This window comes from Oreochromis aureus, linkage group 8 (assembly GCF_013358895.1).
Source record: "Oreochromis aureus strain Israel breed Guangdong linkage group 8, ZZ_aureus, whole genome shotgun sequence".
Classification (NCBI taxonomy): Eukaryota; Metazoa; Chordata; class Actinopteri; order Cichliformes; family Cichlidae; genus Oreochromis; species Oreochromis aureus.
In genome coordinates, this window is record NC_052949.1 from 27,643,217 (window position 1) to 27,670,854 (window position 27,638).

Consider the following 27,638-nt stretch of genomic DNA (forward strand, 5'->3'; position numbering starts at 1 on the left):
GGAGTGCTGTTGTTTTGCTTGTCAATATAAAATATGCATTATTATTTCAACGTTTTTCATTTGTTTTGCCATTCTCATTCAGAGCTTTTGATGTGCCATATAGTTGACACATACATTATTTACAGTTTATAGAGATCCATAGCCTCATCTCTGTACATTTAGCAGCTTTTTGTGTTCAGTCACATCTTATAGCTTTAATTTGCATAAGATAATTGAAAGGAATATGTGATATTTTCTTTCTTCTGGGGCTGTAGAACCAGCTCTAAGTACATCATCACCATAAAAAGTTGATATGGTGATAACGGTAATATATGTAGGTAATATAGTTTGGCTGTTAGCAATAAAGGGAGTGTGATCTATAAGGCTAGTTCACATAACAGTCACCTCATGTCCCTTTATATTGTTGGGTAAAGACACAATTATTACCACTGTTGTCTTTCTCCACCAGTATGTTGTTTTTCTGTGGCTGAGAGGCTTAATAAAACCAAAAAACCCTGATTGGATATGATGGGAATCACCATGAAAAGGGGCATTATATGCATCATTTGACTCTTCTGCACAAAATGATCTCCGAGTTCTGCCTCCTCCAATCAGTGACTTAATCAGATGATGTTGTTAAAATGGATTAAAAAGAATATCAAACAACAGTATAATGGGCAGTTAGGATTAAAAATAGATTATTGCAGCTCAGCTCACTGAGCAGTAAAATAAACACTTTATTTCAAATGAATCATTGAAACATTGAGTGTGCTTTTGTTGATGTTTAAGGTAATGGCTGCACATTAGAGCTCTGAAACTGGATATATTTAAACATTAAAGGTTACTGTCCCATAGCCTAATAGAGACGCAGACATTGTTTTAGTTTATCGGCAAATCTAAACTATGTTTTTTTTTTTCCTAGTAGATGCAGCCACAGCGGTGGCTGTAGCTCAGGAGGTAGAGCTGGTCACCTACTGATCGGAAGGTTGGTGGTTCGATCCCTGGCTCCTCCAGTCTACATGTCAAGTATCCTTGGGCAAGATACTAACCCCAACTTGCTCTCCGATGCATCCATCGGAGTATGAATGTGTGTGAATGTATTTAGAAAGCACTACGTACAGATAAAGTGCTTGTGAGATTGGGTGAATGAGGCATGTTGTAGAGAGTGCTTTGAGTACTCCGGGAGAGTAGAAAAGCGCTATATAAGAATCAGTCCATTTACCATGCAATTCTAGCAGTTCAAAATAGACTTGGCAGAATATTCAAATACATTTATAGATTTTCTGCACCACCAGCTAAATAAGTGCACATTTCAAATCCAATGTGATGCACAGCTAGCATTTGCCCAAAGTCAAAGTTGACAACAGAGTTATATTTTCATTACAGCGCCCTGTGATGTCACTATGACGCCATAACAGGCTGACGTCAGCACGCTGTAATATAAAATTGTGGAATATCAACGTTTTAGCATAGCTCTTCTCACTGAATGCTCCTATTAAACTTGCTTCATAGTAGGCTCCTTAGTACTCTAAAAATGAGGTAAATACAGACAGAGATGAACAGACGTGTAAAACCTAGTACATCCCACAATTCAGGAGGCCACTGCTGTTGTGATTTGGCACTATATAAACAAAATACAACTAAATTTTGGGTCAATTAATTTATGGTGGGCAAAATTTCTAAATATAAAGTTTTAATGTCACCTCTGTGATGAATATTCTATTTCTACCTCAGGAAATAAGTGATTATTAGGCCTCACTGGTCCTCACTATGTTTACACAGCCTGTATAAAACACAGTGAGGCCACCCTTCGGAAGCTCATTTCTGCCGCTTTTATCCATGATCATGTTCTTTCGGTCACTGCCCACAGCTGGTGACTGTAGGTGAGGGTAGGGACATAGATCGACCGGTAAATCAAGAGCTTTGCTTTTAAACTCAGCTCTCTCTTCACCACGACAGACTGAAGACATTTAAAGGTGAAATATCTAAGATGTGCTTTGTTGGACATCTGCAACGCCAACATCTCCTGTCACATTATAAAGCAGCTTAGTATAAGTGCAATCACATTCTTTCACTGTGCTTGTCTTTGCCTCAGTGCTTATGGATTCTCCTTCACATCCTTCTTTCATCTCATGACATTTTCTATTAAAAAGGGAATTTTTGGACTGTTCTGATGGAGCACCAGACTGTGCACTGAGTATAAAACAGGTAAAACTTCACCAAGCATGGGTTCATCACCCCAAGTGGCATTCTCACAGCCATCGGATCCTCAGGTATAACAAGAATTTCAGATCAGTGTTTTCAAGGTTGATCATGTGCATTAAAAACCAGACTCGGTTCCATTTTATTGATATGCTATATTTATCAATGTTCATTAAGACATTCTACAGCACAGAGCCATCGGTACATTCTGTATATTTCCATTGGAGTGAAAGTGTGTAAGTGACGCTCGAGCCAAAAGATGCAGCTTTAAAATTCAACAGACTTCAGCAGAATCAACAAAACACAGAACATTTCTTTTCCTTGAGAATACATTTGTGTGTATGTACAAATTTATCAAAAACCACATTAAAAAGAAAAAAAAATAATATCGTTTGAATCACAAATCAAGATGGAAAAAACGGAGGTAAAGAAGAGTAGACAGACGTGCTACATTTTCTAAAATGTTCAGATTTAAAATCACAACTCGTCAACAATTGTCAATAATTTCTCGTTCCTATGCCCCAAAATTCCTTTCACACTCCTTTTCGTATGAGAAAGTGTACACTGCTAGTTCTCTTCTTGATATATTATTAACATTCATTTCTGTGTGTGATGCTGACATTTCAAACATCATTCAAAAGTTAAGAAGTCACAGAAACCCTAAATTAAAACAAATAAATCATCATATAATACTGTTTAACATGGGAGTTTAAAATAAGCTTGATGCCACATTATTTTTCACCCAGAGCGTGGGCTGATTATTTCTCTGGATTGGCCTCTGGATGGCAGTACAGAACCACCTGGAGGACACGAGGGCGCCTGTGGTGTTTATAAGTTGCTAAACAGTTCATTCCTCTTGCTCCAGTCCATGGCCGGGGCCTTCTTGGCGCCACGCTTCTGCTGGGCTCTTTCTTTGGCCTGAGCTACTGTCAAGGCAAGACCCAGGCTGTCGATGGCTGGGGCCGGCTCTGACCTCGATGCTCTTTCAATCTAGGAACACACATATATTCAAACAAGTTTGTTTTTTTCTGAGCTTTAAAACTATTCCAAATCTTTCAGTGGCATAGAGACAGTACCTCTGAAGGCGAGGAGTTGTTTGTTGCTGCTGGTAGGGAGTTGCTGGAAGAGGCACTGGAGACTGAAGAGCTCGCAGATACTTTAGGCTTTGCATTTATCTGCCGAACACACCGCACACATTCAAAAGGGTCAATTCATCTAAAGTACAAAACACCTTCCAGAAAGCATCTCAGCTTCAAAGGACATCAACATTTGGATTATGCAGAATTAGACTCTTTTCAAACCCTGTGGAGACTCAAAGTTTAGAGGTAGCTCATTTCAACTAGCTGCTCATTATAAGCCTTTCTGAATTTCCAGAGAAAGGAAACTTCACAAAAAAAGCAAAAATAAAAGCTCACTTCTGAATATCCTCATTCAATGTTAGAGTCCAACACCTGTAGCTCAGGAGGTAGAGCAGGTTATCTACTGAATCAGACAGTTGGTGGTTCGATCCCTGGCTCCCCTAGTCTGCAAGCCAAATGTCCTTGGGCAAAATAACCCAAGGTTGCTCTCCGATGCATCCATTGGAGTATGAATAGTAGTTATAAAGCACTTCAAAGCATAGAAGACAGTGCTTTTGTCCATGGGTGAATGTTGTATAGAGGGGTTTGAGTACTTTAAGAGAGTATGAAAGCAGTATCTAAGACAGTCTGTGTTTTTACATCTAACAATCTAAAGGGAAGGGAGGGAAGTACAAGAATACAGACATGGTGTATTTCTTCTATGAGAGTCACACAAACATTTCTTTTTAATTATCAAGAGCAAATGTGCAGGCAGAGAGAGGGGAGTGTCACCAGCAGGGGGGGCTGGTCATTCAGAGGCTCAGTGTGAGCAGTAGACGGTTCAGGGATCGGCACATAGCCCTGCTCCTATCTAATATGTAGTGTGGAACTCACCTCATCTATGAAAATTTGGCCTCCAGTGTGGAAGCAGCTGTTTCTCTAAAAATAACCTCAGCCATGCTGCACATGAGCACAAGCCCTCTGCTGTAAGGTGTCTTCATCAGACGCCTCTAATAGTATTCTATTTGCACTAATGCCACTTAAAAGCCTTTTAGGTTACTGAATATCTAAGCAGGACTATTGGCCATCTGATGATAAAAGGCACACTGAAGGTCAGAGGTCAGGGTATGGATTCATGCCACCATGTTATGTAACAGTTGGTGAATGACTGATTGTTTGCTACAGAAGTCTGGCTGTATGTGAGAGTGTGTGAATGTTGCTTGTTAGTCATCTCATTAGCATAATCCTCAAATTAAAGCCACTGCAATCCCATGATCTTCTACTCCTGTTGCCATGGTGAAAAGGTCAGCCACAATGTCACTAGAGGGACCAATCCACAATTCCCATGTTGTCACTGTGTGTGTGTGTGTGTGTGTGTGTGTGTGTGTGTGTGTGTGTGTGTGTGTGTGTATAGAGGTAGTGGGTGGTGTTTATTTTGATGACTGAGCCTATACTAATTAAAGGGGCATTGCACTGGTTTTCTTAAGCTGAGGAGAACTGAGTCTGCTACATTTTGAACTCTTTATGTGACATTTGTTACTGAAGTATATGTCACACAGCTGCATCCTGCTTCACTCTCTCGGGCAGCTTAGTGTTGTCTCTCCAATTGCAGAAGACTCGTTAATATTTAATTTAGAATGTAGTTTAATGTAGAAATTCAAAATCCTTTAAAATAACCCTACTATGAATACAGACATGTACAAAGCAGCACACATAACTGAAGTAATCCAAATAATCATGGGACAAAGAAGAAACAATCAGAGCTTTAAATGGAACTCAATGCAAAAGCATTTTAAAGTGCAGGACCACAGACAGCCACTAGGGGGCTATTTTCAGTTACTCCCTTATCACAAGTGGTCACCAGAGCTCTGCGTAGTCAATTTGGCAGATTTTTATGCCAGATGCAACCCCAAAAATGTCTCTGTCACTGGATTTAAACCGGCAAGCTTTCACTTGCCATCAAATATATGAACCACTGCACAGTACCAGTTTACTTCCATGAAGTACGAAATATATTTTGTTTATAACATTATGTGTATGTGATTTTTCTTTCAACTTTGGTTCTAATGGTTTGTGTGATGATGATCACTTTCAACATTATGCTATAATCAGGTAGATAGTAGACCTCAAAGACAGCATCCTTGGGGATGTGACTGGCTAAACTGTCTAGTCTGGAAGGATTGACAAACATCAATAACTTTGAGTCACATGCTCACTGGTTTTATTCATTAGTTTGTTGTCAGAACTTTGAAGTAGACAACACACTTTCTTACTGTTCTTTAGGTTGTTTAACTGCGATAATGATCTGTTCTTTTGGTAAATGTAGAAAAAAATAGCCTTTTAAAGGGCATCTAGTGGTGAGAACAAAAATTATTAGCATCCTATGCATTGTGCATCCTGCTTGTGTGTGCATGCAAGGGGTCCTTACCTTCTCTTCTGACATTGGGTCTGGAAGAGGTCCTTCAAGAACAAACAAAACAGAAAAGTCCTCATTTCACTCTGACTGTTTCAAATAATTTTCCTCACAGTATTTTATGTTTTGTACTTCTGAATATTAAGGAAACATAGTAAAAAGTGTGGTACCACTGATGTGTTCCTCAGTGGGCATAACATTGCATTTCTGGAAGAATTCCTCTGCCTCAATGTCAACCACCAGTAGCCTAGTCTCGTCTCCTCCGGCCTTTATGGCTGCCACCACCTCTGAGTGCTGCATCCCAGCCACAGACATACCATTAACCTGAAGAGACAACAGGAGAAACTTAGGAAAGAGTTCTTATATTCTATAATGATCCATTTTCAATGTTTCTCTCCAGAGACCGAAAGTTATAGCATGGCCCATTTTACGAAAGCCTGCTTATTATTTTCTCAGTTAATGGTTTGGAGAACAACCTTATTTTTGTCTTTTTGATCATGATTTTTACGTGTTATAAATCAGTAAATAAGCAGAAACATTTTATTATGTCCAGCTTAAACACAAAGACTGAATAAATAGTGACACCATATAACCAAAGTGAAACAGAAATGATCTCAGTGTAAAATTGTTGCTCTCTAATTTTCTGTTATTGAGGGTTACACTTGGGTTGACGCTTGGATGTTTCACAGGTAGGTTTGCTGTGTCTCTGAGCACAGTCTCCAAAGCATGGAGGACAGTCCAGGAGACAGAAAGAGAGCCCAGCGTCAGTAGCCCTGTGTTAACTGCCTGGTATGGTGGACTAGGATTTGCCATAATATACTAGAATTGAGAGGTCCCCCACTGTGCTTTTTACAGATGAGAGAGAGGTTCACCCTAAGCACATGTGACAAAAGTAGAAGTGTCTGGATAAATCACTGAGAATATGTTCAGGCGTAATGTTTGCGCCCAACATTCTGTGCATGGAATGTTTATACCCAACATTCTGTGCACGGAATGTTCAAGCGGAATGTTTGTACCCAACATTCTGTGCACGGAATGTTCGTGCCCAACATTCTGTGCACGGAATATTCGGGCGGAATGATCGTACCCAACATTCTGTGCACAGAATGTTCGTACCCAACATTCTGTGCATGGAATGTTTGTACCCAACATTCTGTGCACGGAATGTTCAAGCGGAATGTTTGTACCCAACATTCTGTGCACGGAATGTTCGTGCCCAACATTCTGTGCATGGAATCTTCGGGCAGAATGTTCTTACCCAACATTCTGTGCAGTGAATGTTCGGGCAGAATGATCGTACCCAACATTCTGTGCACAGAATGTTCGGGCGGAATGTTCGTGCCCAACATTCTGTGCAGTGAATGTTCGGGCGGAATGATCGTACCCAACATTCTGTGCAGTGAATGTTCGGGCGGAATGATCGTACCCAACATTCTGTGCATTGAATGTTCGGGCGGAATGTTCGGAATGTTCTTTGATATGAGTAATGTGGGGAAACCAGGATAGTTTGTGATGCATTATCACACCAAGGAATTTTATCTCAGATACTCTGTCTAATTCAGTGTTATTTATTGTCAGTTTACTATTAGTAGAATATGTGCGATTCTCAAATATTATGAATTTTGTTTTACTCAGGTTCAGTGTTAATTTATTATGGTCAAACCAGGTCTTCAGATTATTTAATTAATTTTCTAGTTCATTCATAAGTTGTTCCAAGTTACTTCCACAGCACAGTAAGTTTGTATCATCCACAAATAATATTATTTTCAAAGACTTTGAAATTGCACATATCTCATTAATGTACAATATGAAAAGCAGCGGCCCCAAAACTGATCCTTGGGGAAACCCACACACAACGGGTTTCAGTTCTGACTATATGGCATGTATTTGGGTAAATTGTTTACGGTTTTTAAGGTAACTGTTAACCCATGATAATGCCACCCCTCTGACCCCCTATGTAAATAGTTTGTCAAGTAAAAGGTTGTGATCAACTGTATTGAATGCTTTCTTTAAATCTAAAAAAACTCTGACAGCATATTTTTTGTTTTCAATAGCAGTTGTTACTGTATCTATAAACTCCATTGAGGCATGCGTTGTGGTCCTTTTGGGTCTAATACTGCTGTTCATATAGTACATTGTTTTTTATGATAAAGTCATATAATCTATTGTAAAATATTTTTTCCAGTGTCTTAGAGAACTGCGGAAGTAGAGATGGGCCGATAGTTTGTGAGAAGATGTTTATCTCCAGCTTTATATATTGGAACTACCTTTGCAATTTTCATCTTATCAGGATGTCATTACCTACATTTGTAATGACAGATTACAAATGTAGGTAAATGGTTTCACAATACATCCAAAAATATCTTTAATTAAGTGCATATCAATGCCATCACAGTCAGCTGATTTCTTGGAGGTAAAGGATGTAACTACATCCATAATTTCCTCTTCTTCTACTCCCCTCATAAACATTGAGTTTGCTACATTAATAGTTTTAGTTTTAGGAGGGTGCCCAGTTTTTACAATTTCTTTAGCCAAGCCAGGACCAACATGAAGAAAAAAGTAATTAAAACCATTTGCAATTTATTTTATGTCACTAATTGCTGTATTTTGTATTTGAAAGTTATTTGGATATTCCAATCCTTTAGTTCCACATGTTTTTCATATTTTTTTTATTTTCATCTAAAAGTTTACTGTAGTAATTTCTTTTGCTGCTTCTCATGATCCCTATCAATTTATTCTTATACCTCTTATAAGTTTGTTCAGCTTCTATTGTTTTTTTCTTTAAAAATGTTTTATACAACAGATACTTTTTCTTGCATGCGTTCAGTATCCCCTTTGTTAGCCATGTTTTCGGTTTTCTTTGTTTTATTCACCAGGGGACAGTGTTTATTGTAAAGAGTTAATATTATTGATAAGAAGTTTTCATATGCCACGTCAACATCTTGAACATACATGTTACTCCAGTCTTGGTTGTTGAGCTCTTTCTTAAGGCGGCAAATTGCTTCTTGTGTTTTATGTCTAATTAATTTCTTATTAGGTTCACATCTGTTAATCCTGGCGTAGCTCTATACTGTTGCAAAAACTGGTAGATGGTCACTTAAGTCATTTATTATTATTCCACTTTCAACATTCCTGTCAACAACATTAGTGAAAATATTATCGATAAGTGTAGCACTATGTGAGGTTATTCTTGTTGGACGGCAGCAAATTAAGGGATAAAGACTAATGCTGTACATTGTATGGACAAAATCAGTGATGGCACTGTTCACAGTTGGATTCAACAAATCTATATTGAAATCACCACATATAAATGTCATTTTCTTGTTGTTAATGGGATTGTACATCTTCAGCATTTCCTCTGTGAACATTTTTATACATGATCCAGGGGTCCTGTAGATACAGCTGATTTGCAGATTCTTTGACTTTTCAGCTTCTAGTTCAATAGCTATGCACTCCATTATGTTATCCAGTGCTAGTGACAGTTCACTGATGATTCTACATTTGTAATTATTATCAGTATTGAAGGCAACACCCCCTTCTCTTTTTTTATTTCTATTGATGCAATACATGTCATAGCCATCAATCTTCACTAAATTTTGATCCCCATCTAACCAAGTCTCTGAAACTGCAATGACAGTGAATTTCTTAGAAAACTGTGCTAGACAGTCCAGGGTTTTTGAATGGTTTGAAATGAGGCTTCTACTATTAAAATGTATGATTGATATTACATTATCCATTATTATATTTTGATTAAACTGCTCATTTGTATAATACTCACATCTTCCATCAAACGATGTGGCATTCTTTGATTCCCAACATTTATCCATGTTATTTATTTTTGATTCTTTAAAAAAGTTCTTTATTCAATGAATTTTTGAGTATAATGCATATATGAATTCGATTTAACTTTCAGTTTCAGTATCCTATTTTTACTATGCTCATTCTTTATTATTACAACATTATTACTCACTTTTTATTACTCTTTATTTACTTCTAATGACAGAATGTTTCAACTTGACTTGGCGTGCTCAATGACAGCGACAGAATTTAGCCAGCTGATGCAGTTATTAAAACCAGCATGAAAACTAACCCTTTATTATAGTTTAGCAAATCGGAAACATGTACGTGTTTACCTAGATTGTGTGTGAGCTTTTACTATTGTCTGTTATCAAAGATATTGGTAATACTAACAAAGCAGAATGAAAAGCTACTGTTTATTTAACTAACTAAACAAACTGATTGGTTTACCTCATTGTTCTGCTATCAGAACTCCTTGTGAGTGCATAGCAGTTAGTACCAACCATTTTATGTCATCAATGACAATATCGCAAAATCTCTGAAGTGCCCAAGAGAGTGTGTTGGTAGAACGTAGGGTAGATGCTATAAACAACTTCTTTTTGTCAAGTATGACTAACTATGTTAAAAGCATATTTCTTGGTTTGGAAATCTATACACTCATTTTCTTTATATTTCTCTTCATCATCCAGTCACTTGTTCCAGAAGGATTACATTCGCTAAGAAGTTTTTTGGTGCAGGTCGCTTAACGTGGAAAGAGGGTTCTTCTTCTCCACAATTGCCAAGTTATTGGTAAAAGGAGACTGATTGCTCGTGTTCTGTCTCTAAAATTGTGAGAATATACCTCATACCTTTAGATGAATGCTATTGTGAAATTGGAGCCACATAAATAAAACTGAATAAAATGAATCAGGATATTTAACACATGGTGGAGAGCATCATTCTCTTTTGTTGCATCCATCTAACAGTAAGTTAACCGGGTTACTTTGGCAAAGAGTTTGTTTGGACAAGTGGAAAAACTCAGATCCACTGTCTGTAAACTGTCACTGCCCATTCATACAGAGGACTACATATCAAGTCAGTGAACTGTCATGACAATGGAATGGACACCCTAAAGGAGATTAATGGCACTGGTGATAGCTAATGTTGTGTCTTACTACGAGGAGTGGTGTACAAGAATACTCCCAGAGTTGAAACTGATTAAGCACCCAGGGAGATAAGTCACTGAGGAATTTTTGTGGGAGGAAAATCGGAGAAGTTTCACAAGCTCCCACACAGGAACATCAGGAGATGGTACAGAACACTCTGCTTCAGAATCTTGACATGAACTTCCAGGACTGCCCACAAGACTCGGAGAAATTTCACTAAAATTTAGCTTTTAAATCTTTACAATATCCCAAATCTAGCCTCTCTATCCCATGGATGGGAGAAGCCAGAGTGGACTGTTTGAAAGCTTCTAATTCAGCTGACAGACATGTTAAGCAGATTAACTATAAGGGATTATTGTCTCTCGCACACACTTAATGAGGCAGAGAATACCGATTTCTCCTTTACATCACATATAAACACAGAAGCTTCTTAATAGCTTGGCTTCTGCTAATATTTCATTCAGTTTCTCATTTGCACACTTATGTAATAGGATTATAGCTGATACATATATGGCTAACACATCTAAAACACACACACACTCATACTCACATAAAAGTTGTTTAACTTTCATTATAGTCACCTTAAGGCAACTGTTGCTGTATTTGGCACTTTTGAACCATAAAATGAGCCCTTTTAATCTGCGGTTGTGACTTTTTTTTTGCACAAACTGGTTCTCCTTAAGATTGATTTTTTTCAGACTTCCTAATATCCCATCTCAAAGAGCTTTATCACAATTTATCAAGTTTTCGACTGCAAATCCTTCCTGAGCTCACTGGTCATAAATGTTTTAATTTTGCACCAAAATTATTGTGTTAAAAATCTTTCTTCACCTAAAGTTATACTTCCATCACTATTATTTTCGAGATTCTTTCAATGTCACATTGTTTTCTCCTTCTTATTATTATTCTATATTGTCTTGTGTTCAATCCAACTTTGACCACAAATTAAAATTTGTGATCAAATTGTCTTTGATCTTCTTGGTTATTGTTGCTATTCAACATTCATAATAATAATAATAATAATAATAATAATAATAATAATAATAATAATAATAATACTGATTTTAAAAAATAATAATAATAACAACATATTTGGTTTCTTATTGTGTGACATTTTTAATGACAGGTGAAAAAAGCATTGGCCACAATACTGAACTGTGCCATCATCTCTTGTCGTTATGGGTGTCATTTATCAACTGCAACTGCTGTCAAAGCACAGGGATATCTGAAAAAGCGAGTGTGTGTGCTTGTGTGCGCGAGTGCACATACCTGGATGATCTTATCCTGCGGCCTGAGGCCGGCTCTCTGTGCTGGAGAGTCCTCATCTACAGCTCTGATGAACTGACCTGGTCTTGACTTCTCACTGTGCAGGTTAAAGCCATAGCCACTGGGGCCCTTCTTCAAGTGGCAGAGACGAGGCCGGGGCCCATCTCTCTCCTCCTACACACGATCACACATGAAACTCAGTGTGAGAGTTCAGCCTAAAGTGTAACATTTTACTCTCATAACATACATATACACATTGGTGCTTGGTCAAAATTATTAATTAATCTAATTTTAAATATAATCCCGTCACAGTTATGAAGAAACCATAATTATAATACTCATAGCAAGACACAAAGTATTTAACATAATAATTTATACTTAAGACTATTTAAATAAAAACAATCACAGGTCATGATTCAAAACAGAAAATTAGGAGATACTGATAAAAACTAAAAACAAACATTACAATGATAAAATTATCAAAAAAATAAAAATGGTACCATTTCTAGCACATTCTCAAAGTCATGTACTATCATCTGCTTATTAGAAACACCAATTAACCCGACCCCACTAACTGCATATGTTTAGACTGTGGGAGGAAGCCAGAGAGAACCCACGCAAACATGGGGAGAACACGCACAGAAAGATCAAACCCAGGACCTTGTTGCTGTGAGGCAACAGTGCTAATTTACACAGCTCCACCGCTGCACAACTTGATATTTAAAAAAATAGATAAATAATAATATTACATTTTAACATTTAGTACAATGCCAATTCTTTCTTATATATAATTTTAGCATTCTGACCTAATTTTTTTATGAAAGCTATACATCAGTCTAGCGCACAGGTGACACTCTTAAATCTTGTTATTCATTGCAGAGAATCAGTAAAAGCAGAATGCAGGAAATCATCTATTTGTGATTAGAGTATGTGATGAGGTTTATGGCTTATTTCAACCTGAGACGCCACATCACCACAGTTCCTACATGTTTGTTCTACACTGCAAGGTTTGGACATCATACAAAGTCCCTATTGACATATTGTAGACATGAAGCTTCTTCAAATAATATCAAATACATTAAATGTTCGTGCATATAATGAGGTAAGATTCGTAACTGAATGAAGCAGCAGCATCCTGGCTCTGCTGCTCAGGCTAATCCTGCTGTGACCTGTGCCTAGTTAAGTGTTTAATCCAACATATGTTCTTGTAATACTGTAATCACACATGTGCTCCTGTGCTGACATCATGAACTTTATCTTTATTATAAGGCTCTTGGAAATGATTACAGATTTTCCAATACCTCACTTTCTCTATTCTAAACATTCACTGTGATTAAACTTACAGACTTATTACTTATTTACTTAATTTTCAAAGTTTCTAATTATAACATAGGCCACAATTCCAACATATTAATTAAGAAAATCTTTTATATACTTAATTTAAACTAAATTATTCTAATTTAGAACTGTTGCTGGCCATGTCCACCCCTTTGTGACTACAGTGTCCCCATCCTTGCACCTCAACGGAGACTTTGATACTGATGATATTTTATTACAGAGAACAGAGCATGTGTAGGTCTTATCACATCTATCTAACAGACTCCATTTTGTTATTTGTGATGTAAATAAAACATAAAATACTTCTCCTCACATACAACGTCTCGATTAATCAGGCCCCATCTTACCTTGGAGACCTCATAATATCACATCCCCATGACCAATATTAACAGAGCACTAGGCTCTCAGACTGCAGGTTTACTTATGGTTCCTAGAGTAATTAAAAGTAGAATAGGAGGCAGAGCCTTCAGCTTTCAGGCCCTTCTTCTGTGGAATTTAAACTTTCTTCTTTGATAAACAGTTAGTGTATAGTTGGATCACGTGACCCTGAACCCTCTTTTAGTTATGCTGCAATAGGCCTAGGTTGTACTGAGTGTTCCAATGATGCACCGAGTGTTCCTTCTTCACTCACCTCTTTTCACTCTCATCTCTTTACACATAACTGCGAATTTAATCATTATTTATCATTTATCTCTGGCTTCTGTTTCATCTCCTTCGCCTCACCTCCAACCAGTCACAGTGGAGAGCCTTACCTGAGTGTGGTTGTACAGGAGATTTCTTTTTAAAAGGGAGTTTTTCCTTCCCACTGTCACCAAGCGATTGCTCCGTATTATTGTAGGGTGTTTATCTTACAATATAAAGCACCTTAAGGTGACTGTTGTAGTGCTTTGGAGCTAAATAAATAAAGTTGAATTGAACTGAATCTTCTGATGTCTTCTAGCAGGATATTGTGCCTTGTCAGAAACCTCAAGCTCAAACAAAACAAGTTGAGCACAATTGAGCACCTTTGGGATGTGGTGAAACGGCATGTTTGCACCATGCATGTGCAGCAAATAAAAATCTTTAGCAATTGTATTAACTTGTGCTCTTGCTCTTGACGAAGGCGGTCGCACTTTTCTCCTCTCCTCCTCCTCCTCCTCTCCCTTAGCTTCCCTGCTTAGCCTCTTGTGTCCTTGTCTAGTCTCGTGTTTTTTGTATTACTTCTCCCTGGAACACTCTCTCACAGTCTGTTCTCTAAAACCTAAAAGAGAATTATGGATTTGATCAACTGGTTTCTGAATGCAATTGACACCCTTTTCTCAACGAGAAGTTTGGGCTTGGGTGAGCCTGAGTGCTGAAGATATCTACTTATTCGGAACCATCTCGGCAGATATCTACCTATTCGGAACCATGGTAACAGGGTTCTGGCTGATCGGAGCTGGCTTGGCCCTGACTTACCGGAGAACTAAGGAAGCGGAACCGGCTGTTAAAACCCCCACAAGGCTGCCTGCTGGGATTGAAATGATGGGAAGAGGCGTGAGTTTCTCAAAATGGGCTCATTGAGTGCAGCACGGATAAGATCTTAGAAAGGCTTACGGCTGCCGTGAATACTCAGAATAAGATCTCTGAGTGCAGACTGGATTACATCTTGGAAGGGCTCGCTCGGCATAACATCTCTGAGCGTAAATTGGATGACATCTCGGGGAGGCACACTGTCGTGAGTTCTCAGAATCGGCTCTTTGGGCACAAGAATGACAACATCACAGAGCGCAAGTATGGCGAAGCTCGCGGCTCTCCAACGGGAGATTGAGAGACCAGTGTTGGACTGTAGAACTGCTTGGAAATTCATATGAGCTGTTCGCACTAAAGTAAAAAGCACCATCACTCATGCGGATACCCCTTCGGCGCCAGCTGCGGTTGCAAGGCTGGAGCTGAACAACAACACCCTGATAACGACTGTGTTTTGACTGTTCTTCCCTTTCTATGCAAGGCCACCTGGGTTGGCTGGAAGACTGTTTACTTAGCCTGGCAGGGCGAAAGACACTGTCTCAGCTGAACTCTGGAGATACACACACACACGCACATATATACACATGCAGACATACACTCATCCCCCCTCCCCCCTCCAAACGCCTTCGACGCTTATTCCCTTCCGATGCTGACGGTGGATCAAGGAGACCAGCGCATAGGCTGCAGGCCCGGATGTACTGTCTAAATTGGCTGTCTCTCACCCTTTACCCACCCCTGTTGCTTGTCATGTGTTTCTTTGGTGTATTAAGAGTTTTTTTTCGTGTGCTATGTGCAGAGGTGTTTTTTTTTCTGTTCTCAAACTGATCTCCCTGTTGGAGCTCAGTCTGGGAGGAGTTATTTTTTTTTCTCCTTATCTTTCCTCATGTGGTGCATTTTCCATTGTTATACCTCTCTGACCTGTCTTCCCCATGTGATGTTTTTGTGTAATGTATGTATGGTCGGAGGGTAAGATGGCGCCGTCATTGCGTGCAATAGGTCGGCAGCCTTATGAAATTTCCCCTTGTGGGACTAATAAAGGTATATCACTTAAATCACTCACTTAAATCACTTGTAATATGTCAACATGAACCAAAGTCTCTGAGGAATGAATGACCTGTATCCAACACACAATAAAAGCTGTTCTGAGGGTAAAACAGGCTCCAACCAGTACTAGCAAAATGTGACTACAGACAGACAGATCTCAACAGTGCATACTGAAAAGTTCCACCTTATTTTCTTTTCACAACAGAAAGTGGCTTCCATATGTAAGAGCCCTTTTAAAGTCAGCATGTGCATAGAGAACACCTGAGAATCCACATTAAAAAAGTACACCTGTTCCACCCCAGATCCATCCATCTCTTGTACTTCCACTACCTGATAAACGCCATCAACAGCTGTCTGTAAATTACTTCCTGCCAAGTGTCTTTTCAAGATCAAAGACTGCAGCCTCAGCACTGAATCAAGGCAGTGACACTGTGGATAATACACTGAAGCAGGGGTTTATATGAAATCAGGCCGGTTGATGATTGCTGAAAAATGATGGGTTGAGGTGATAGTCAGGTGCAACCTTTGGATGGAATCATACATTTATGACACAGTCTGTTAATGATGATAAGGATGACAAAATAACTGAGGTGGAAAGTTACACCACAGGAATGCTGCAAGCTACGGTTATATCACAAAGGCCGAATCACACCTTTGGATATAAGTACCCACCTAGAGCTGCAACAACCAGATAACAAATCAGTTGGCTGATATGGCACATAGTTTGATTTTAAAATAATTAATAAAGTTATTGTTCAAGGGGAAGCTACAACTGTTGCCTTATTAGATAAACAGTAAACTGAATATTTACAAAAGGCAAAACTGGCATATTAGTTGAAAATATATTTGCAAAAACTGAACAAATCTGCATTTTATGAATATTCTGTGAGCAGCATTCTGTGACAATGGGTAATTTTCAGACACTGACATGGATAAATTTTATTTGCCTAAATAACAGTCAACAGGGCAATATTCTTTGGATTTTAATGCCCACAAACATCACATCAGTCTCATTTCAAACAGCAGGCAACTGCAGGTTTATATCAGGTAATAGACTAGCTGGTAGAGGCAGTGCACAGTTTAATCCGTTTACTGTACCACAGGTGAGCAGAGAATCAACCTATGGCAGAGCGGCACAGGAGGTGACCAGGAATAGACTGCCAGCCCTCATACTTCAGTCTTTCTGCTGACATCAGTGAATCTTCACAGCGAGGCGAAGAGAAACACAGGCTTCGACTTCGCCAGCCAGGCATGTGTTTGTCGTCAGACCACTTTTTGTTCTTAAATGTTCAATCCAGCCCTGCTGTTTCTGTCAAACTGGACTCTAAGAGGCCCAAAAAGCCCAAAGTCTGGGCGTGGTGACAACACTCTGCAGGGAGATGGAGGACGGAGAGCAGAAACTCAAAGCCAGGCTAGCTTTCCTTTAGATTAGACTCAAAATTGGATTGGACACTTTGTGCCTGGAATGAGTAAAATCCTCATCATTGTATTGTTTTCAAACTACTGGGTCTATTAGCAAACAGGTCAGCAGGTGTCTCTGCACTGTTTTTTTTCTCTCTCTCTGTATGAACAGGATGGAGACTGTTTGCTAAAGCAGGGAACTATGTAAATATAGACAGAAAAGTATATGAGAAGCACAGAGAATGTCATGTTATGAACTCCCTCAGCTTTTGTCTGATGTCTTTAGTGCATCTGAGGCCGACTCAACTTTTCAGATGATTTTGTTTCATGTGCAGGAAATACAGTATCAGCAAATTCGCACAGACACGTACGCACTCACACTGCAGTGACAGTGATATTTGTATGATAATAAAAGTGCTGGGTAAAGTCCAGCAGTGTCTCTTTTACACACACTGTTGCTAAACCAATCAGGATGCATTTTCATTATTCATTAGCTAACTAGTTACTGACCATTAAAAATGGGTTTCCATATCATAGAAAAGCTTAGGCAATTTTTTTCCAATTTCTTAACACCAAAGGAGAAAAACTAAAGTTGCATCCATCGACTACTATTTACATTAGCCAGCAGGCTACTTGTAATGTTTAGATGCCTCAACCCAACTAACATTAGCATCTGCTGTGTCTTGTAAACTCAGTCATAATTTGCATAATACATCCATGCATAACTTCATTAAACATGTTATGTTCTGAACAGACTTTAAGTACACTGGCAGCATTAAAAATATACCATTTTTAGATTTAAAGAAATGTAATCTGTGCTAACAGAGCTCAGACAACACCTAAGGAAAACAATATTAAATGTGAGCAACAGGCAATACTTCCTTCATATCTCTAAGCTTAATTGGTTGGTTGTATTGTGTTGCTGATTGACAGGGGGTATGCATTGTACTGGTTGGTATCAGTGTGCATGTTTCATCTGCACATGTTACTTGTGATATAATCTAATTTTGTGCCTGCATAGAAACAATATCTGGTGTGTGACCTGCCATAAGCAGCTGCAGCGTAAATGTAGGATTACCCAGTGTTGGTGTGATGGTACAAGAGGCATGAGGCAGCCACGATAAAGATCCTCTAAGCTTGTTCAATATCAAAGGTTAATGGTTTTACAGCTGACTATAGTTAAACATCAAATCCTGTGCTTTAACCTGGTCATAATGACAGCTGGGAGAACCTTGTACCGAGGGAGTGAGTAATGTGAAAACTTTATGACCATCTATGCCACACAGATAAAAGATACTCTTCGAACAGGGTGTAAATGGAAATTCTGAACTGCACTAACCTGTGTCTGCAGAACTGTGCTTACCAGCTTTGTTAGTATTATGTAACCAACAGCCCCTCTTACCTCTGCTAACAGCAAGAGTTGAACAACTGATTGAACCAGGATTTAAACTTCTGTGGTTACAATGCAACCAACATTAGTGGTCTATGTTGTTGCCGGCACTTATGCTTGTGGTGGTGCGTTACAACTTACTTACCTTGTGGTCACATCCTGGTGTTCCACATGTAGTGTCAGCACATAGAAACAAAAAAGGTCCCCAGTCTTTGCTGTGGTTTATTTGGGTTTGTTTTTTGGAGGCAAACACATTCATCCCCTAAGTTTTACCACTTCTTTGTGTGTCCATCACCTCCATTTTGACAGTTTCAACAATCTTCCTACAGGAATCTAATGACATTTGTGAATCCTTATATTGATGCTATGATTATTATTCCTTACATTGAGAGGATGATTGTTATTCTCTCACTTAAACTCAAAAACTGTGACAAAATATTATCCGGAAATTAAAGTAGTAATCAACAGTACTGAATAGGCCAATTAGCCACAGAAGCTGTGGGCTACGCTGACCTGACATGTAGTTGTATTGCTAGAGAAGTGCATGTGAGACTATGTTGTAGGTTATGGTGTAGGATTTCAAAGGGGTTTACAGTCTGTGTTTGTGCACTTTAGAAAAAAAGGAGTCAGTGTTTTAGTGCCTGATATCCAGTTATTTCAAACTGCTCAGCCACAAACTAACTTTACTTCCTGATATATGCACTAATATTTAGCTTTGCCTGAGAAGCTTATTCGCTTACATAATCAAAACCAATAATATATATGCCTTTGTACACAGCTTTATGGTTATCATTAACTGGCTGAGACAAAAAACAAACAGTGATGTTTCAGCACTATAGCAACTAGCTAAAAGGGCAGGAAGTGGTTTCTTCGCCTGTTCCACCCCAACACCCCAACAACTCTGCAGAGGAACCTGCTGTCTGTGTCAGTCTGTGTGTATATGAACACACATTTGCTCTGGGTGTATGTGTATATTTAGAAAATCCGCTATTGAAACTGTTGTTTTTGTCAAGACAAAGTATGTCCTTTACTTATTTTCTCTAGTGGCTAACTAACTTGCTTAGCTTTACATGGTAGCATGGTGTGAGCTCACAGGAATTAAAAACAAAAAAATTAAATATACAGTCCTATAAAAAAAGAAAGCTTTGATTGGATTCTATTTAGTCCTGTGAAAAACTGCACCCTGTGATTCAATAGCTTTTTGGGAGTTCATGGTCACCCAGTGACTGCTCAGTACCACTTCTGTGGCTACAAAACAAGCCTAAATCATCAGTCTCTACCATCATGCTTGACAAATGGTATAATGTGTCCGCACTGACAAGCTGTCAGTTTGTTTTTTGATACTGTTCATTAAGGTCAAACATGTCCACTTTGGTCTAAACCTGGTGTGTCCAACTCCAGGCCTCAAGGGCCAGTGTCCTCCAGGTTTTAGATGTGACCTTGATCCACACCGCTGATTCAAATGGCTAAATGACCTCCTCAACATGTCTTGAAGTTCAACAGAGGCCTGGTAATGAACTAATCATTTGATTCAGGTGTGTTGACACAGGGTGAGATCTAAAACCTGCAGGACACTGGCCCTTGAGGCCCCGAGTTGGACATCCCTGGTCTAAACTATCTACAGTTGTTTATATGCTAAACTATGCTGCTATATTTTTTAGAAAGAAGCGTTCTGTCCTGGGAATTCTTACAAAAGAGCCACTTGTCCAGTCTTTTTCTATTTGTACTGTTATGAATTTTAACATGTAACATGCTAACTGAGGCCTTCAGAGTAGATCATGAGTTTTTCCAATTTCTCCAAGCATTGCTCAGTCTGACAGGTTAATTTAAGAGATTCATGGAGCTTCCACAAAAGGTGTAGTTTACTTGAGTATTATTGTCTCTCCCTTACTACCCCCCAGCTAATATCATCATACGAAACCTCGATGCACAGTTAAGTTGTGTGCCAAATCCAACTGAGCCAGTTCTTCAATGACTGTTACTACAGCTTTTTGTGGATGAACACATGCTTAGTTAAGAGTGGAATACATTATTGATACTCCAATATACATATAGTATTGCTTTTATTTACGATAGATTAATAATTCTTTGCCACCAAATACTGATATATTTATTAGTAGATCCAAGGGCTCTGAACAGCTGTAATTTCCCAAATGACTACTTCATCACTCCTCACAGTAGCACAAATCAAATGAAAGATGGAAAAGCAAAATTGTGTTAATGTTATAGCCCCAGCTGCTTTCACATCTGATGGATTGGATATGAGTTGGATCCTGACTCAAGGAGGTTTTCAGAGTAGGAACGTATATCTATCGATGACCAATTTTACCTAGCGACAGCAAACAACCACCTCGAACCACTTGATAACCAGTCGTAGAATACACATTTTCCCTACTGTCTCATGTGGACCAGGCTACTTTACCAGGCCTGTGTGACTGGGCCTTAGCAATTGATTTCATAGCATAAAACAGTAACCATTCATAACTGGTCAGGGAATACTCATTTTTCCTAGTAACCAGTGGTCGCCAGGTTATCATCAACTCATTTCTAGGCCTGTATGACAAGGGCATAACATGTAGGAAACAAAGCGCTTTCAATACGTTTGTTATTAATAGTCTTTGACTAAACTGAAAACTGTACTCTGATGATGATGATGCCTTCCTTCTCTTTTCATTCGTTTTGAGCACCATTTGTTGGTAACCTGTTACTAACCATGTTCTTAATATTGCTTCTTATAATTACTTGTCTCTTGTCAGTCAAACACCGGGGTAAAACTGAGAGCAGACAAAGGAGAAACTAGTTTCACTGTAATCAACAGCAGTATGCTACAAAGTATCAGTATTTTTCTGAACCATAAAAACTGCATTCACAACTTAACTTAATGTTAACTTGTTACCAATCAAATTATGAGGCACTGTTAGGCTGTCAGAGGATTGAGAGAGCTTGGAGAGGAACTGAGAGTCTTTGAGTTAGTTAAGCCAATTGTTCTTTCTCTTTCTTAGATAGGCTAGCACAGCGGTCCCCAACCTTTTTTGCGCCACGGACCGGTTTATGTTCGACAATATTTTCAAGGACCGGCATTTAAGGTGTCACGGATAAATACAACAAAATAAAAATAGTACCAGTAGCAAAAAAAAGAACATTTATTCATAACACACGGGAAAAGAACCAGGGAAACAGAGTTAACAATAAAAATGATTAAAAAATAACGATAAACACTGATAGAAACCCTGAACATTTCACACCCGAGCCTCAACTCTCACGGCCCAGTACCAAACAACTCATGGACCGGTACCAAACGACTCATGAACCGGTACCGGCCCGTGGCCTGGGGGTTAGGGACCGCTGGGCTAGCAAATAAAGTTCTTCTGGGCAAATTTTATTATTTGGCTGAGGTGGAGCCAGCAGAATACCTTGTGAACCCATTTGTGGTTTTCCTAAAACATCCCATAGAAGGACACTCTGAGGGGGGCCCAGGGATTTATGGAAGAATTTGGACATCCTACCAGGAGCTGATGAAGGTGGTTGGGAAAAGCATTACTTTGCTAAACCACATGCCACCATCAACCAGATACAGATAAGCAGTAGCAACATATTTCAGTTTGAGCATGTTTTGGTCTATGCGCACACAGGCATCTCAGTCTGTTTTGTCATGCTGAATGCCCAATTTAGCTACTGCTGACTGATCAGAGCTGAAAGCAGGCTGAGCCCACAGCTTGATGACACAGGAGCCCATATGTACCAAAGTATCAAAGCATTCAGAGTTGAAAAGAGGGAGAGATCTCAAAGACGCTTTCCTAATTGGTTGCAACAAATGTAATTATAATCTGTAATACCAAAAAGCCAGAGCAGTGGATATAAAAGGCTTCCTCCAGACAGCTTAACTATACAGTTCAGCCACAGCCTGAGCCAACAAAATGATGACAGAGGTGATAGCTGAAAGTCTCCAATACTTTGGAAGTAGGTCCTTAAATAGCCTACAAAATGAATGGTTGTCTCCATGTTCTTTAATGTTACAGATGAAGGAGAGAAGCTTGGATAATAAACAGAGTATTTTGTGTTTTCTAAACTTTGGGAATGTGCTCAGTCAGATGATACCAACAGCAGTTTAATGGAGTTTGTTTTGGATGGCAGTCCATACAAAGAATCCTGTGATAGAAAATTACTCCCCATGGCAAAGTATTGAAATTCTGGTCCCAATCACAAATTTATAACTTTAGTATACACTCTGCACAAGGAGAATCAAAATACTACACACACACGAGATGTTTTCTATGTTCTGCTGTTCCAAGAATAGCTGTGTATAAATATCCTAAGTCCTACCCATCACTTTTAACTGAAGTTGATAGGCAGCTTGGCTATTAGTAGTTATCAATCATTTTAAATTTTTCAAATAATAATAAGCATGTAGTAAGCCTTCAAAACAAGACAGTCCAAGTATGGTGGGTGGGTAACACAAAAATGAAGTGTTGTGTTTTATTTGGGCAGGACCTTAACATCACCTGTAAGGCTCTACCTCCAGTTAAATGGGAGGCAGAGCCGTCAGCAATCAGGCTACTCTCCTGCGGAACCAGCTCTCAGTCTGGGTCGAGGAAAGAGAGACTCTCTCTACTTCAGGATTAGGCTTCAAACTTTTTGACAAAGCTTATAATCAGAGTTGGATCAAATGACCATCAATCATCCGTTAGTTATGCTCTTACAGGGTCAGAGCCACCAACAGTACTGTATGACAAAGTTCATGTCAAATTGATGTCGTGTCCGCTGTCGCCAACTGTTTCTCCAGGTTGTGAGTTGGTTGTTGTTGCCATTTAATGAAATATCAACACAGAAGCTTAGAGAGTCGGAGATTATACAGAGGGGGATACTGCAACAACCTGAAAAGACTTTGAAAAAAACATTAAAAAAAACCAAAACAAAAATGTTGCAATTTCTTAGACTTCTCCTCAGTGCTGATGTTGCAGTATTGTCTGAGTAGTCATGTATTCAACCCAAGTACTGACCAACTGTAGAAAAAGGGTCTACCTGTGCCAAAACTGTGAGAATAAATAGCCATAGCCATAGGCTAAATGGATATGGCTATGTGATGACTATGTCTGTGCAAAGTAACCAACACAGCAGGTATACAGAGCCTTCAGATTGCAGAGGGATTTTCGAAAATGTACTGTGCAGTCCTTTTTCACTCCGTTCTTGTTAGCCTTCCCATATGTTTTTATACATCTTTTGCATGTACATAATTTTATCTACTGTCTCCAGTACTTTGCATTTTGTCCTGTTTGTCATTTTTTTGTTTGATAAAATGACTTCAACAGTCATTACATAAGAGAGATTACCTATCGAGTGGAGATAATAAAATTAGTAGGTGGTAAAACACCCATATGCCTATCACAATTATATCAGTATGAGAATATACTGTTTGTTGGTCGGCGTTTAAACTGCAGCAGAAATATCATAGACTTTGAGCTCATTATCTCATAATCTACTCACTATGCAACACTCACACTCCTATAAATGGTTCAGTGAAAGTTCAAAAATCCACCTATTAACAGACTCAGGGTTGTAGCACTAATAAAACAATGAGAAGAAAACTATAATCTTCAGTAGGCGGAGACTGTCCCACACACACACACACACACACACACACACACACACACACACACACACAGCACAAGAAGTAAGGAAAGTAAGGAAAAGCAGCTGATTCTGAGGCAGTCAGGTGGGAGGCCCTCACTGATCTTTCTGGGAAAGGCCCAGTTACATTAAGATTCCACCTAAATTTTCCTTCAGAAATGACTTAAATGTTAAATCAATTAACAAAAACTAATGCTGATTATTATGAACGTTCTGCAGAGTTATTTAATCAAATGGAAAGGCTTAATTTTCCTATTGCTCTGATGGTCTGATCTGGTCACTCTATGAAAGTGTATGCATTTCAAGGTCAGTATGACACTCTTGTTGAGGTCTGAGAATCCTCTCTCATTTTCTTCCTGGCCCATAAGCCTTGTTCTCCACAGGCAATCACTGTGGACAAAGCCTCTTTTTGCTGCCGGGGATCTCTATGGTGACCAACAGACAACCTCAGTGTAGTGTGAAGACTCTGGACTCGAATGGTACATGCTAACATGCTCACTTAGGTTGTGCTTTTATGTGACATGAAAAAAAAATGTTTGCAGAACAAGAAGAAGACATCCAAGCATGTCATGGAATTTTAGGAAAACAGTGAAATCATGTAAAAGGAACTATCGTTTCACCACAAGCAAGGCTACCTAAGTGTATCCCACTGAATGGCCAATATCACACAATCAGACAAGCTCTGCCAAGTTTCCCATCAGGCAGGAATTTCGCTGATGGTTTGCAGCCAATACACACTTTACACATAGTGTAAAGTCAAGGGGCAAAGACACAGGCAGATAGAAATTCCGTGGCAAAAGGTGCAAACTTGGTTCACATGGAATGTAGAAATGCTGTATGTTTGATGAATGAGATACTTTTGCAACTTTAACAATAATGATTTAGAGGGCCACTGGAGTAACTTGTTAAATCATTGCCAAGTCCAAAGATTAGAAACTATGTTATAAAAATTGGGTGCAATGAATACTTTTGTGATAACAGATAACTAGTGGTATTGCACAAGCAAAAGGGAAAAGTACATTTGGAAGCTAACTTTAACAAACAATAAGCAATAAGTAAGAATTTACACAAGAATATCAAATTGACAGGGTTTCTGCAGTTGATTACAATTATGGTGGCAGTGGTTGCACCATGCAAAACACAGGACTCAGAAATTCGATAGTCAAGGCCAGCAACATCTAGCTCTTAACCTAATGTTATGTACCCCAGGAGCTAGCTTTGCAAACATTAGCACAATGAGTGCTTGACATAATGGTCCTTAAACTGAGCTTTGCCTCTGAGTTTGGACAGCTAATCTGTTATCTATTTAAATAATAATTAAAAAAAAAAATTGTACTGTGTAACATTAGCTATTTGTTGCAGGTGGCCACGAGTGAGATTAGCTAACACTGCTAGTACATATCAAAAAGTTAGAGCAGCTAGCAGTTATTGCTGTGCAAAATATTAACTCACTATAGTTAGGAGTTACTACAATGGACATTCCATGCTCTGGTTGCTTATGTAACTGTTTATGTATTTCTCACCAGATTATGCTACAGTCAGCAATGTCCTTTGTTTCCACAAGTAGTCGCTTCGGTCACTCAGCTCAAAGATGAAGTTTGAATGAAGAATAAGTTCTATAGTGATGCTAGTCTCTTCCTACGTGAATCGGGTGTTCTGTGCTTCATGAGGCTAGCCTTTGACTAGGCCTTATTGTGTGGGAAACAAAGAACTTGTTTTAAAGGTAATTAATTATTCATTAAGTAGCAGAAAACATGAACACACTCTTGTTTTGTAAGCCCCCCCCCACCCCCACCCCTTTATAACTTTCAACCTGCTTATAGTAAACACATTTTCCACTTGCCCTGGAAATAAAAAAATCCACTTTTTCCTGAGAATCCTTAATAAAACTGCTTTCCATTCTGAGACCTGAACACAGCTTAACACCTCCACAATAAGGCTATTTTGCAACACTCTTACACAACATTTAAATCTGGGTCCAGACTTTGCACTGGCTAAACAGTTACATAGCAAACAAAATCTTGCCATGTTTGTGACCACTTCAAAGCATAACCTTATAAAATGCTTTCATAACTGACAGAAAATGCTCTGCCTTTCAAAGAGGCAGGATTGTGGTGAAAAAAATTAAAGAAAACATGTCAAAGTACTTCACCACTTAAGGTGACAGAAGGTCTCTGAACATTACCATTGCAGCAAATGACGTGACAAAAACTCTAACATACCTTAATATCCTGAGTGTTTGAGTAATAACCACATTATGTCAAGTCTCAGCTTTCAGTGAGATCATTTTAGATAATATTAAAAATGAAAAAGACACGCTCATTCTCAGCATGTGATTGTGACAAATTTCCTGGTCCAACGAGACAAACCTGACAAGGAATTCAGTACAGAAAGCAGACAGGCTCTGATACACATGACAAACATTCTGTTGTACGGGAATGAGTGTGTCACATCTCTGTCATAGATAGCAGTGGATATACTTTTATGTATTTTCATGAACTAAAATTGATTTATGCCAAAAACAACTTTTTTAAGATTAATGGAGTAATGAATAATAATAATAATGATACAAGAAATACAGCTCACTCCTAGTCAAGAAATTAACAGCTGACCATTTTGACGTTCGACCTTACAGTTCCAAGTGTCTACCCGTGTGGGTTTAATTAGAAAAGAAAAAACTAAAAACAACATTTTTTTTAAAAAAAGAAAGGAAAGTTCAGGGGTACATTAAATAAAGTTTAGTACTCACTTAAGTGAGTTACTGCGCTTTACTGTACCTTGGTGCTTGAGCTGACACTATGCCTCTCGGATCTCTCCGAGGAAGAATCCCCGTTCTCAAGCGGGGCAGGGGTGCCGTTGCTTTGAGTGTCCCCGCGGTCTGAGTCGCTGTCACTGCCTGGTATGGGAATTCCTTCTGTGACGAATTCTTTCCGGCACTGTAGGTTGTGTTTTTTCAGCAGCTCCGCGGTCTCGGGGTCCACCACAATAAGCTCTAAAGCCCCGGAGGTTGCCCGTATCTTGGCGACCACTTGCTGATGACTGTCCCCCTCCACGCTCTCCCCATTCACGAACATCAATCGGTCTCCAGCCAGGAGCCCGGCCTCGGAGGCGGGAGTGTCGGACTCCACGAGCCTGATGAACTGCCCGATCTTGCCCTTCTCTCCGTGCAGGTGGAACCCATACCCGCTGGGTCCTTTCTCCAACACACAAAGCCTGGGTCTAAGTTTTGACATGTTGGTGTTTTTTTAACCAACGAAAACTTTTAGCCCCACTATTCAAACAACTTTCAAACAGTGAGCTTACGAAAAGAAACAGACACCTGTTGCGCACAGTGACTTTGCTACAGTTCTACTTCCGTTGAACTGAGTCCCAGTGAGATTTCCGCTGCTAATGTTGCCTTTTGACTCGTTTCACAGATCCACCCCTGTGCACTATGTTGCAACGTCTGGGTTTTTTTTCCGACTCCAACCTAACACGGTCCTGTCTTC

At 39.1% G+C, this 27,638-nt stretch overlaps 1 protein-coding gene across 1 annotated transcript; it reads right to left on the reverse strand.

Annotated features, from left to right (window-relative positions):
• Positions 1 to 2,290: 2,290 nt before the first annotated feature.
• Positions 2,291 to 27,638, reverse strand: slc9a3r1a (SLC9A3 regulator 1a). The gene is made up of 6 exons (XM_031753002.2): positions 26,928 to 27,638; positions 11,865 to 12,035; positions 5,823 to 5,976; positions 5,668 to 5,699; positions 3,258 to 3,356; positions 2,291 to 3,171 (listed from the first exon to the last, which is right to left on the reverse strand). Exons 1-6 carry the CDS (start codon positions 27,381 to 27,383, stop codon positions 3,010 to 3,012), a joined length of 1,074 nt encoding a protein of 357 aa, XP_031608862.1. The 5' UTR covers positions 27,384 to 27,638; the 3' UTR covers positions 2,291 to 3,009.